Here is a 12,798-nt window from a genome sequence, read left to right as displayed (position 1 = left end):
ACAGATCCGTGTAATTTTGATGTCTATCTTTTATAGGAAGAACATTGAGTTTACGTGTACTAAAATGTGCTCTACAAATACAATTCCTTGACAATTCATTGACATTGACCTCTTGTGTTTAAGTTTACAGTGTTCACATCAGTGCCAATCAACATTTTGTAGTCCAATTTAAGGTATTTTAAATATGGCTTCAACACATTTTAACCCTTGCGAAAGTCTTCTTCTAGGTTATTCTTGCCTTCTCTGTGCAACTTGGTTAGATGCGTTCGTTGTGTGTTGCTGTAGTGGTTTTTTGGCCACATGACAAGATAAAAATTCTGTGAATTAATCTGGCTCAGAGGTTAATATTTCACGATATTACACCAGCACCCATAGTTTTGAAGTCGGTGTGTACCATCAGTGGAGGTGTAACAAGGTGTATGCAGAAAACTCCGCAGCGGTTTGTGAAGCAGCACCCACTCCCCGAATTTAGCGGGCGGCGCTGTAATATTAAACAAGCTTCCACCGTGTCTTTGCGGGGTTGTCTGCCATCAGAGGAGATCAGTTGGCTAGCGGAACAACAGCAGCAGCAGCAGCGAAGGGTTCAGATTCAGAGCCCGAGACCGAGATTTATCACTGTATTCAGTCCTTATCTGAAACCGAAGGTAAAGTAGCCGTTCTTTCAGCGTGAAGAACCGGCTTATCTACGATAATGTGCACGGTAGGCTGAAGTCAGATATGTATCGTGGATGTGAACTCAGGAGTCTAAGAAAACCGTAGCGGTGTTAGCTGTTAGCTAGCTTGTTCGGCGGAAACGGATTTGTCGTGGATTAGCTAAAATGCTTAACGGTGTAGGGCATCGCTGCTCAAATCTTAAACGAGTTGTTTGTGTGTGTGTTTTTCTTTGTAACAAAATAGGTAGATTGGGATAGCAGTAATTGGCTCATTCGGCTGACTAACAAAAATACTTTTAGTACATTCAGTTAAGCGTGTACTCGTGTTTAGCTTAAAGCGTTCCCTGGCATCAGTAGTTTCCTTTAAGAATTAGCTACAGAAAATGATTAGTTTGAACAACAGTGGGGGGTGTCTTAGCCTTTTGGTGCCCACCATCATTACATTCTTTTCTCACCATTGATTTGGAAGTTCCTATAGGGTTCCCGTAGGGATAGAGATGTTTGTGTAAGACATTATGTAACGAGAAGACATGTGCTCGTGTTGTTATTTTTGTTGCTACCCAGAAAAGTGTGTGTGGTGGTTGTTGATGGGCAGATGAATTTGATAGGCGAGCAGATCAGTCAGTAGCTAACAGCTGCTGTGTCCTAGCCCGTGACCGTCCAGTTCATAATTACTATGTGCAGACAGGCTTTCTACGGTGGGCACAAAAGTCTGCCAGCCTCTGTCAAATTATTGTTTAAAATAGATCGTTAGTTGTTCAGCTGTTTGTTTAAGTGAGGCAAAGTAAACAAATTTACACATGTTCCAATTTAAAGCTATTCCATGAGTTTGATCACCTGTTCAGTGTCCCGTACCATACAATAATGCTAATTCCTTGTCTCCACAGGTAACTGGTCTTTTATGGAATGACCACCTCGCAGAGATATATTGAATCCAAACCAGCGGGTAAGTTGACACGCTGCTGTCACCATGCATAAGCCCTGTATCATTTCCACATGTGTTGATGTTCTGCTCTGCTGTCGTTGTCCCTTTTCACAAATGTGCATTAGCCCGGTTTGCTGACATGGAGTGGCAGACGCCAGCTGTGTCAGAGAAGTTCCAAAGCCGTTTTGGCCGCCGGCCCGGAACATCAGACAGCGGGGACACTGGTCTTGGCACATCAGCATCTGACAGTGCAGAAGGTGATGACTTTTGCTTGTTCTTCCTCTGCCTGTAGTGCCTGTTGTGTAACATTGTTTTGAAGACTGTCTCACTGCAGTGACCTGAACACATCCATTAAACAGTGTTGGGTTTGTTTTTCTAATGGTTGTGCACCCTTAAACCTCTGTTCTTTAAAATTGCTCACTAGAAAGTTGAGCGCAGTCATGAAATATTTAAATTAGGTAATGCTTGGCACTTAACAATTTTGGGGAGATGAAGCTGGAACACACTGTGTTGTCCATGGTGTTGTTTCTAGGTCTATTTATAGGGTGATAAAATGTTCATGATTCACCGCTGATGCCTGGGACATTTACAGAGATACTCCCCAGCCAAAACTGACCCAAGGTGCAGCTTGTACTGCTCCAGAGTTGAGGTTAAGTGAGAGGAGATGTTTGAATGCCAAGGCTGTACCTTGCCTGTGGCGGGAATATCACTGCTTTCACATTGTTCTGTTTAAAATGGGAATCTCCCAATGGTTTGATAGCTTGTGTGTGCATGCACTAGTGGAAAAAATAATGGACTGAAAGGCTGTGTTTAATGGATGGCCAGCTGGGATGGGTGGTCCCTGTTTCCAAAGGAAACATTACAAAATAATAGGCTGCAGAGTAGCAGCACTGTAGGCTTTGGGCTGGTATTTATGGGTGGATTGCCAGGCAATTGTCAAGGACAAGGAAAAATATTAGTGAGGTGATGGTGTCCCAGCACACTGAGTAAACTGATGGTTATTTTGGTGCTCTCCCTGTCACTATGGTGAATTAAACAATCTCTGCTCCTGGCTTTTTATCAGTTAGCTTTAAGAGAACCTGTGGAGTTCTTTTTTTTTTTTTTTTTTTTAAATTATTTAACCAGGAAAAAATGTCTTCAGAGTGTCCTGGCCAAGAAAGACAACAGTACAGTCAGTGGAGCATAAAACAAATAACACACAAGCAGAGATACAATAAGAAACAACCAAAACTTTCAAACTTCCAGTAAATACCAGTTATTAGTGTTAGTAGATGCATGCGTTCTGTCTTTGAAATAAATGAAAGCAGATGCCATTGAGGTGGCCAGGGTTATCTTACACCTCCTGAACATGTTAATCGCTGAGCTCGGCGCTTGTAAGACAATATTCCTATAACGGTCAGAGCTGTATTCAAGCGAATGGTTGGCAGGCTTGTTATTAGATACACTAATTGCTAGTTTTGCATTATTTTGTCCAACCCTCCACATGTTCATGTATTGAGTTGTGTTCCCTGAGCAAATTTCGTTTATAGCAATAGTTGTAAGCTATTACAGAGCTAAACTAGCAGCACTGACCCACTGTACAATCCTGAGTAGTTTGAGTGCTTTTCTGGATTTTTCTCTGGAAGTTTTGGTTTCCTGCCTTGGCTCATATCATATTCTCAAGATGTCAGTTTGATACGTTGAATAAAGGTGAAATTAAAATACAAAACAGAAGTCTCCAGACATTGTCTACAGTTTTGTGCTCTCCTTCAACAGACAGTTGTCCACTCTGTTCTCACATAGGCAAACTTGGAGCTGAGAGACTTTTCATTGGATGATATCTAGAAACGTTTCAGGCTATAGTGCATGTGGGAAACTGGCTTTAATATATCCAGTAATGCAGCTATTAGGCTTTTTTCCAACCACCTAGACTGATGGCAGTGCCTATAAATATAGCAGATAATTAGGGTTTGGAATTAAACTGCTTCCAGTTTAGCACCAGTATCAAATTGTCCAGTCCATTGCATTCTTGTGGCTCCAAGCTGATCAGTGCCTTTTAATCGGGGCCTTCATGATTTCCTGACTTTTGCATATTTTATAGAGGGACATCAAACTCATGGAAAAAGGTTTTTGCACATCATAGTCACACACAGGCCTTCTAAAAAAACAAAACTCTGTTTCTAAACTGTGTTCAGATTCAGGTATAGTAAAACCTCTGTGTCTAAGCTGAAAAACTATGTACTTGGATGATTGATCATGAATCAATGAGGGTATTGATAAAGAATCAGACCAGCAGGCAGAAGAGATAATGACATTGTTAACAATGATATCTTATCAGTGTCTTTCACTAAAAGCTACGATAATGAGTTTTTAGAGTCACCGTGAAGTGGGAAATACACTCGATTTGGTATACAAATGAACAAGTTTTGGGTTTTTATGTCTTTGGGTAGGAATGTGTGTTGAGCAAACATCTAACAAAGGTTGTTCTTGCTGAGGAGTTCAGACATGTTCTAGCCAGTCGTGATTCAGTGGAGCCTTGAGGCGTCTTTTATATCAGATGTGTTATGTTTAAAAAAAAAAAAAAAAAAAGTTTGTTCTTTTTTTCCCCCCACCCTATTTTGCCATGTTTGCTGTTTATTTTTGTGTGCAGTGATTATTCAGGGTGTCTTAATTTAAATCAGTTCTGGTTTAAGCTGGTAAGAGGTAGAAGTATCCCATTCAGTATTTGACTTTGGAGGTACACGTGTGATGTGTGGTTCAGTGGGAGGAGGCAAGGTGCTTAAATAAGCGGCACCCACAGATTGCTCTGTAACTTGAGAGGTGGGCTATAAATACCCCCTAACCTTTCCTGCGTGTGCCTGTTTGTATGCGTTCGTTCAGGGCTCGGTAAAGGCGAGGTCTTCTGTTGGAGGACAATACGGCTTTGGGCTTGCTCGTCGGGCGGCTGTCAGTCTTGGCTTCACAGGTTGTTCTGTTGCTCTCAGGAAATGCAGAAGACTGTTCTGTGTTTTGATTTAAAGCGTTCTGCCGCTCTGCTCACTTCCGCTCATTGTTAGAAAACATGCCACAGCCTCTAACACGTTTGCTGTGTTCGAGTGACTGCCCAATTTTCAGACTTCAACACTTCTCTGAGGTTTGTAGTGCTGGTAAAACAGTTGTGTAATGTGTGTTGAGGATTGTGGAGATGGCTGGTGTTGGGTTTTCCTGTGTTCCTAAAGTCATTTATCATCTCTGAAGCTTCCAGATTAACATTGCTGTATCTGCTTGCTTAGTAAAGTGGACTCTGTGTTTACTGAAGCTGTAGTACCCCATGTGTGTTGTCAAAATTTTGCTAATTATAGGGCTGAACTTTTTGTCTGCCCTTCTGCAGTAACATATTTTTATAGTGGGTTATAATTGTACATGTTTCAGGCAGGTATCAGCAGGTTTATTAACACAGTGAACACAGGAAATGTTTGTCATGTAACACGGAGCTCTAATTCTGTGCAGTGCTTTAAGTCTATTATAAGCCTATTCCCTGAGTTGAGTCAGTCAAAGCCATTTAATTCTTTCAGCGGTGACACCTCATCATCAAAGTAGGCCACCAGTAAACCCTGCTGCATCTACTTTACACTGCTGACTGAAAATAGAGAAAATGGCCTGCGGTAGCGCTCCAGATATTCTGCACTGGTTTAACAGGGAACATTTGTAGTGTGAGAGAAATCCTCTTAATGTTGTTTCTAATGTTTGTCTTCTTTTATTTTATTTTTTTAAGATTTCTGCAGTTCCAGCAGCAGCCCCTCTTTCCAGCCCATCCGCAGTCAGATCCCCATACCCACTGCACATGTCATGCCATCCACGGCCGGAGCCCCGGCCTCAAAGCCCCAGTCATGTGTCCAGGAGGACTGCCTGTCCTCAGCTGCAGGTCACAGATCTTCCTCTGGCTCCAGAACCCCAAGCGGCACCACGTCAAAGTCCTCCTCTCTCTCCAAATCAGCATCTTCGCCCAACTTGGATGCTGAAGTTGGCGTGGGAGGAGATCCCGTCGGGGTAAAGCCCGACTGCCTGAGTCGATACCGTAGTCTGGTGAATGGGCTGGACCACTCGCTTTTCCCAACAGACCATACGCGATTGGACGAGGGCCACAGGTTTGATACTCCTGCGGTGGAACCTACACTGAATCAGTCAGCCATTCTGGGTGGGTTATGCCCTGACATGAGACTCCGGTTACAGACCGGGATTAGAGACACTCCAGACTACGTGTCTGAGGCCTACAGAGGAAGTTTGGAGCACAGCTATAAAGTTCTGCCTGAAGCTAGGCCTGGCGTTCCTGGTACTGCAGAAGCCTCTAATCAAAGGGGCGGACAGCCTGGTGTGGCCGGATCTGCTGGAGTTTATACGAGTCCTCTTAGCCTTCAGACGCAGGCTCTGTTGAGAGAGCACGCAGGCTCCAAAGGTTATGAGCCGCTGCGGCAGGACAGATGCAGTGAACTTCCAAGCTGGCAGCAGCAACAGCAGCATAAACAACTGGAAAGCTTACGCTTGCAAATGGAACAAATGCAGGTATGTATCTCAATATAAAACATCTACTGCTGCAAGATTGTTGGTAAAGAAAGTGAGACCAACAAGTTTGGATTTCAAGTGTATCTTGTGACACTTTTTCCACACAATATATTTTGCTAGGTGGCAAAACAAAAAAGGCAGCTTTAAATGGGTTCAGATGTATCTGGGAAAATGTAAAAAACTGAAGATTTGTGGAGTAGCTGTTTGTTTGTAAAGATTAAAACTTGGCAAAAGAATAGCTTCTATACACAATGTATAGATTTTCCCATTTCTTTATTAATTACATATAAAATGTGGTCTAATACACATTTAAGTTTATTTTAAAACAGGATTTTAAACAGATCAATAACCAAAATTTAAATTTCAACTACTTCAACCAATTATATGCTGTCTGCAGATATATTTAATTATTCGATCTTTTGTTAACACTGACTTTTGTTATGTTTGGGAGCAGATGCTGACCGAGTGCCACTTTGAAGTGTGACTTTTAGCAGTTTATCAAATTTTTGCTTACAAATGAACACTTAAGTACACTAATGCAGTTTTTCTGGAACTAACACTGAACAAAAACAAGCTAAACCTGATCGTATTGAGAGGTAATTATACTATATGAACAGGCTGTACAACCTCTTGCTGATTCAAAGCCGAGATCGATGAGCTGCATTCACTCATTTCTAATACATAACGTTATTTATTGTATTTTAAATGCTTAGATATAATTTTTGTGTCCTTTCCCAATAAGCGTTTTTGTCCTCAACATACATAGCCTATTTGACATTAACAAAAGAAGTAGATGACAGGCTCGTGTTCATGTTTCTTGGGAATATATTTGTTATGCCAGTTTATTTGTTCTGTCACTGTCAGGTGGCTAGCTGTGTGCAGATTTAAACCTGTTATGTTGTCAGCATAAATGTGGCGTGTGTGGCTCTAAAATTATAAGTATTTAATGTAAAGATGTTGGCACTAAAGCAGAAATCAAACAGGTACCAGAGCTTATTTATTGATCATAAGAATACTGATCAGCTCCAATGTTACCAGTTGTACTATTGGCAGTGAACAAATAAAGAAACTTGGTGTCCTTTACTATTGTTTTATTAATAATATATTGTCCAGTTTGTATTTCAAACTTTATAATTTGGGGTTTAGAATCAGAAGTTCATCTTCCCTGTTTCTATATGTGCGTGAAGGCCATTGGCAGCTGCAGCACAGTGTAGCACGTACAAAGCTACACAATGAATTATGGTTCCTAAAGTCATAAGTACAAGTCTTTTGCATATAAAGGCAGAAACTCCAGCAGTCTGCCGGTAGCTTGAAGGGTTAATGATTAAAAGTAACCGTTTTGTCCTGAGTGCACACATGCATGACGAGCATCACTATCATTGTCTTTGTCCTGAATCCTGTTAATTTGTTTCTTATACAACATCAACAGTGAAAGCACAAATCACCAAGTAGTGTTGATAAGACTAGTAGTACCATTACAACCTTAACATTAGTCATCTAAAGTTTTACTGGAAAACAAACACTGCTGGCACTGCTAATTATTTCATAGCACAGTGACCCATGACCATGTGATTTGACAAAAAAGTAGTTGTTACTTTCGTGTTGCATATGAATAATTGGAGGTTATTCATGAGGCGTTTGCAGTACTCGGTACTTTAAAGCACTAGATCTGTTGTTGCTAACCCCTGAATTGTGTGAAAAAGTGGAAAGTATGCAGGTGTGTCTCATCACTTGTCCGCCACTGTCAGTTAACACTGACACGTAATACATTTCTCCCTCTCTTGTTACAGCTAATGGGTGGAGGAATGGGTCAGTACCCACCTCTATACTCAACACCGGTTCACTCTGAGTCGGGCAAGTGGGACGCGCTGGTCAAAGCCAGCGAGAGCCTGCTAAAGGAGAAGGAGCTTATCATTGAGAGGTAAGTGTTTGTAATGGGTTCACTGCTTTTATTAAATTACCAAAACAAAGCTTTGTGAATGTTTGTGTTGTTGTTGATGGTTGGACTTGGTTGTGATCGCAGACAAAAGCAGCACATGGCCCAGCTGGAGCAGCGTCTGAGGGAAAGCGAGCTGCAGGTTCACGGAGCCCTCCTGGGCAGAGGAGCTTCTTATGGAGATATGTATATGCTGCGTCTACAGGTTAGTAAAAACATGCTCAGCCTCCAGAAAGCAACGCTTAGGACTACTATACTGCTGTCATGTTGACTAACTGCACCCATATCTTACTCAGCTGAGTCTTTGATGTTGACTTGCAGGAGGCTCAGAGGGAGAACGCGTTCTTGAGGGCGCAGTTTGCAGAGCGCACAGACTCTGTTGTTCTGGAGAAAGCAGAGGCAGAGCGCAGACTCGCGGCAGTTGAGGCTGAGATGCGGCGACTGACCGAGAATCTGAAGGAAGCCTGCGAGAGGCACACGGAGGAGATGAAGAAACAGGAAGAAAGGGTTTGTGCTTACCCAACACGTCCTTATTAAGAGTCATGCACACGAGAACCACAATATCGAGACTGAAAACCTTTAAACCCTAATGATGGCCAATGCAATGGTTGTTTTTTTTTTATATATAAATAAAAACCCTGCCCAATACTTTGCTCTAGCATGTCCCAGTATTTGATATTAGCTAACAGCAGAGCAAAACACTTGACGTCCTTGAGCCCAAGGACATCAAGTGGGAAGTTGTTGTCTCCCACACAAGAAACAATATGGTGTAGATAAAAATCGGTCAGGGTTAATCACTCGAAGCCTGAAGCACGCTTCCTCTTTTCATTAAACAAACTTCTTTGAAACTAAAAAGTAACAATGGGTTTGTCATTTTCCTTTATTCATCATCAGATGATTGAGAAGGGCTGTAATCAGTATTGAGCGGCACATTTGGGTACCGTAATGTTATCAGATTAACGTGTGTTTATGTTTGCAGATCCGCAGTCGAGACAAGCACATCAGCAACCTGAAGAAAAAGTGTCAGAAGGAGTCGGAACTGAAGAGGGAGAACCAGCAGCGTATTGAGACTCTTGAGCGCTACCTCGCTGACCTGCCCACCTTGGAGGACTACCAGAACCAGAACAAACAGGTTAGGACACTAAACTTTAACTCCTTTTCGTTTGCTCAGGTGCACATGTGTTAATCATTAAACCTGCTCATGTTTGTTTGCTTTTTTAAAATAAGCTGTTGGAAGCTGAACATCAGGTAGCAGAGCTAGAAAGGAAAGTAAAAGAACTGGACGACTGTCTGGCGACGACAAACTCGCAGCTGAAGGAGAAAGACTCATACCTGGAGGAGCAGAAACGCAGGGAGAGGGACCTGCTGACCACCATTACTGAGTATGTGTACTCTTCTCTGTAGGCATGTTATTTCTCCTCGCTCTCAGTGTAAAAAGAAAACCTAATAACTGTGCATAATGAGTGTTCTGCGTTATTTTTGTCTTCATCAGTATGCAGCAGCGGGTACAGCAGGGCCTGGAGGATGGAGCCAGACTCCCTTCTCTGGATTTTGAGAAGCTTAGAGGAGAGAACAACAGTTTGAAAGAGGAGCAGCAGAGACTCAAAAAGGTCTGCTTGGTGTGGTCTTACATGTGCAAAGAAGGTTCACCTTTTCAGATCAGGACAGAAAACAAAGACAGGATTCAGAGTGTAAATATCACTGGATAAACTAGAATAACTAAGGACTATTTGTATGTAGGTTTATTAAAAAGTAATTTCTATCCCAAAGTAAAGATGCAGAAAGAACCCACTTTGTGCATTGACCTCAGATGACTCCTGAGCTTAGAGGAAGTTCATGTTCAGATGAGTTAGATTTACAGAGAAGTGAGTATTTCTCTGGGAAATGACTGTATTATGTGGTTTACAGCATGTTCTCTGCAGTGTGTACTGAATTTGCTGTGCTCATGTGTGCAAGTTAGATCAATAACATGGAAAATATCCAGCACACGCTGGTCGGTAACGCCTCATTGGTGCTTAAGTTGGTGTTGTTTTAATGCTCATTTCTTCTCTTTGCAGGTTATTGAGAAGCAACACAGGATGATGGAACAGCTTGGATCACAGATCCAGGTGTTTATCTCTTCACAGGGAATCTGAATGAGTGCGTGTTTGCTGTTTCTGTAGCGCGCAACATTTTTAAATCTTTTTTTTTTTTCTTTTGCAGGCTTTGGAGGAGCAGATATCTCAGGAAGAAAGCAGCTCTCAGGCTCTCAGAGAGGAGGTGCTGGCCAAAGAGCAGAACGTGTTAGAGCTCCACACAGCCATGAAGGAGGTGAGCTATATTAACCACCATCTCCAAAAAAGCACCAACTTTCTCAGTTTCTGTTTAATTTAGAAATCAGACCTCTGAGTCCTCAATAAAGCTCGACAGCTCCTAACACCGATGCCGATCATTGTGTTGTAGCTGTCGACCCAGAACCAGGAACTAATGGAGCAGAATTTGACGCTGCAGGAGCAGATGAGCGATCCAGAGCAAAAGTGCACTAACCAGGCTTCCTCTGTCCTGCAGCCAGCTGGGGCTAATCTCACAAAGAGACTGCATGCTGAGATCGCTTCCTGCCTCAGTGACCTGCGCTCACTGTGCAGCATCCTAACCCAGCGAGCCCAGGGACAAGACCCCAACCTGTCCCTGCTCCTTGGCCTCACTTGTAAGCACTACTCGAGTTTTTATTTCTGACCTTCATCTTTTTCACTGTAGTGTTGAATTTGATGTTTAAATTAAATGTAATCGAATGAGAACCAATTATGCATTGTTTTTCCAGCACCCCCATCCGTGGCGGAGCACGGCGAGGACTGGATGAATCCTGAGGTGCTGCAGAAGAAGCTGGTCGAAGTCCAGCAGCTCCGGCGCGATGTCGAGGAGCTGCGTAACGTAATACTGGACCGTTACGCTCAGGACATGGGAGAAAACTGCATAACTCAGTAACCTCGACAACCAGCCACGATGGAGGAAACTTGCGGGAACCTCTTCATCTCGGAGGACTCTTAACAGGCTTTTCTTCCACGCTTTGTTCCTGAATGTCAGAGGACTGGACTATAATTTCCTTGAAACGAGGACAAAGGAAAGCCCATATGGTTTAGCTTCTACTTCTCGACTGACTGCATGTCGAGTCTCAAGCCTGCCTGTAGCTCAGAGCCCCCACCTCCCCGCCCCCATCCCATTGAGTTCATCTATTTCAGTCCAAGGGCTAACAGAATATAACTTACCTCTAATACTTGATCCTTAAGCATTGTGTGTCTGTGTGTTTGTGTGCGCACGTGTGGGTTTTTTTTGTTTTTATAATGATGACGACATGATGCTGTCAGTTACCAAAACAGTCTTATACTTTTTATTCCACTTTGGTGGAAAACTCTTTGTGTAGAGGTCCTGCAAATATTAACTTATTTAAAATTTAATTTCCCTCCAAAGGGGAATTATCTGAGAAGTAGTTGACAATCAACTGAAAATATTTAACCTTTGCTTTTTACTTTTGCTTTTTTTTTTTCTTCCTTTTTTTAACGACTTTGCAAGGAAATGTTACTAATGCGCCATTTGAAATGGTGAACACTGTAATACTGGACTCTGCTGTGAGGTATGAGGCATAATAACTAAAAGAGGTTTAATACCAAATCAGCTTCTCACACCAACAGGCCTACCGTATACCAAAGAAACACCGGTCGAAGCAGTCGTGCAGGTGTGCGAGCACTCCTCGCTGCTGCAGGCTTCCTCCTGAATGAATTACCAACATGTGCCTTTCTGTCGCGTTTGCAACTTCAATGCTAATTTCATCCCAGACCAACCACAAAGGGCTGATTGCAGCTGACTCTTCCAGTATAACCGTTCACTCAGTGTGTCAACCAGTAGGACAGTCAATACATTCCCTCTGACACTGAATGTAGTAGGAAAAAAAAAAACGTGTTGCAAAGCTCGAGTTGGCCCTGGTAGATGATTAAAACACGGTGAAAGTCTGAGCGTAGATATAGCGTAGATTTCATGTCGATGACAGCAGACTCGCATTCAAGCCGAGCGGTGAACTGTTTGAGTAAATGTATGAATGAGAAACAGTATTAATCTTCAGTATTATTTATTGTTATTTTAGGGTTTTTTTGTTTGCATTGAAAACTCGGTGTGAAAGTTTTCTGGGTCTTCCTAACGTGTTGTTGCTGTAATAATGTGCTAACGTGTCTCAGCAAGCATCCACAGTGTGCAAAGGTCCCATGAAGTGTCTGTTAGATTGTATTATTTCTTTGTGGTTTGAGGTGTGATGAGATGGGATGTTCCTTCAGGCGTTTTGACTGTGGAGGTGACTGTGGAGGGGTTGGCTGGATCACCCCATAATCACGGGTCACATCGAAGTGAATGGAGTTTTTGTATTTGTCCTGACGGTGAGATAAGCCATTTAAAAGGGGAAAACAAAAACGAAAAAGCATGACACTTTATGGGAAGAGAAAGGGATTTTAACATAAAAATATGCAACAATGACTTTTATTATTCTGAACACCACCCAGGGACACACAAGCCATTTTTCATTTCATGGGACCTTTAAACTTGAGTAGCACAAGATTTCTCTTTGAAAAGTCGGGCTCCGCATGCCTTAACATCTCAAATGTTTTGCAAAAGGGAAAAAATATGTTTATATTTTCATACTTTTGTCCTTGTTTGTATTTGCATATTTTAGAAATAAAGATTTTCGACACTTGGTTTTGTTTTAATTGGTCTCAGATTGCTTTTATTTGTTTAACTTT

At 42.2% G+C, this 12,798-nt stretch overlaps 1 protein-coding gene across 5 annotated transcripts; it reads left to right on the top strand.

The window, feature by feature from the left end:
* The first annotated feature begins 502 nt into the window (after nucleotides 1-502).
* On the top strand, nucleotides 503-12,765 carry cep85 (centrosomal protein 85). Of its 5 annotated transcripts, none has more exons than XM_086310900.1 (14): nucleotides 503-644; nucleotides 1,541-1,599; nucleotides 1,704-1,835; nucleotides 5,312-6,099; nucleotides 7,890-8,020; nucleotides 8,123-8,240; nucleotides 8,357-8,542; nucleotides 9,015-9,167; nucleotides 9,263-9,417; nucleotides 9,528-9,645; nucleotides 10,093-10,143; nucleotides 10,238-10,345; nucleotides 10,583-10,721; nucleotides 10,836-12,765. In XM_086310900.1, the coding sequence occupies exons 2-14, from the start codon at nucleotides 1,560-1,562 to the stop codon at nucleotides 10,997-10,999; spliced, it is 2,283 nt and encodes a 760-aa protein (XP_086167026.1). In that variant the 5' UTR covers nucleotides 503-644; nucleotides 1,541-1,559; the 3' UTR covers nucleotides 11,000-12,765. The 5 variants fall into 5 exon arrangements, with proteins under 5 accessions (XP_086167026.1, XP_086167024.1, XP_086167025.1 ...); XM_086310898.1 differs by having other exon boundaries at nucleotides 10,478-10,721; XM_086310899.1 differs by having other exon boundaries at nucleotides 554-700; nucleotides 10,478-10,721.
* The last annotated feature ends 33 nt before the right edge of the window (nucleotides 12,766-12,798 follow it).

Source organism: Aulonocara sp. 'chitande type north' Nkhata Bay, linkage group LG11, assembly GCF_057382095.1.
Source record: "Aulonocara sp. 'chitande type north' Nkhata Bay isolate Kocher_YH1m ecotype deep benthic linkage group LG11, A_spYH_male_GT1.1, whole genome shotgun sequence".
NCBI classification, from domain to species: domain Eukaryota; kingdom Metazoa; phylum Chordata; class Actinopteri; order Cichliformes; family Cichlidae; genus Aulonocara; species Aulonocara sp. 'chitande type north' Nkhata Bay.
The sequence above is the reverse complement of the archived record's forward strand: the minus strand, read 5'-3'. Positions and strand labels throughout refer to the sequence as shown.

Bases quoted from the DNA above. Each gene is read 5' to 3' on its own strand.
- cep85 (XM_086310897.1), top strand. From the start codon at position 1,658: ATGTTCTGCTCTGCTGTCGTTGTCCCTTTTCACAAATGTGCATTAGCC. The intron at 10,144-10,237 runs GTGTTTATCTCT...TTTCTTTTGCAG, and splicing joins AGCTTGGATCACAGATCCAG to GCTTTGGAGGAGCAGATATC. The intron at 10,346-10,477 runs GTGAGCTATATT...ATTGTGTTGTAG, and splicing joins TCCACACAGCCATGAAGGAG to CTGTCGACCCAGAACCAGGA.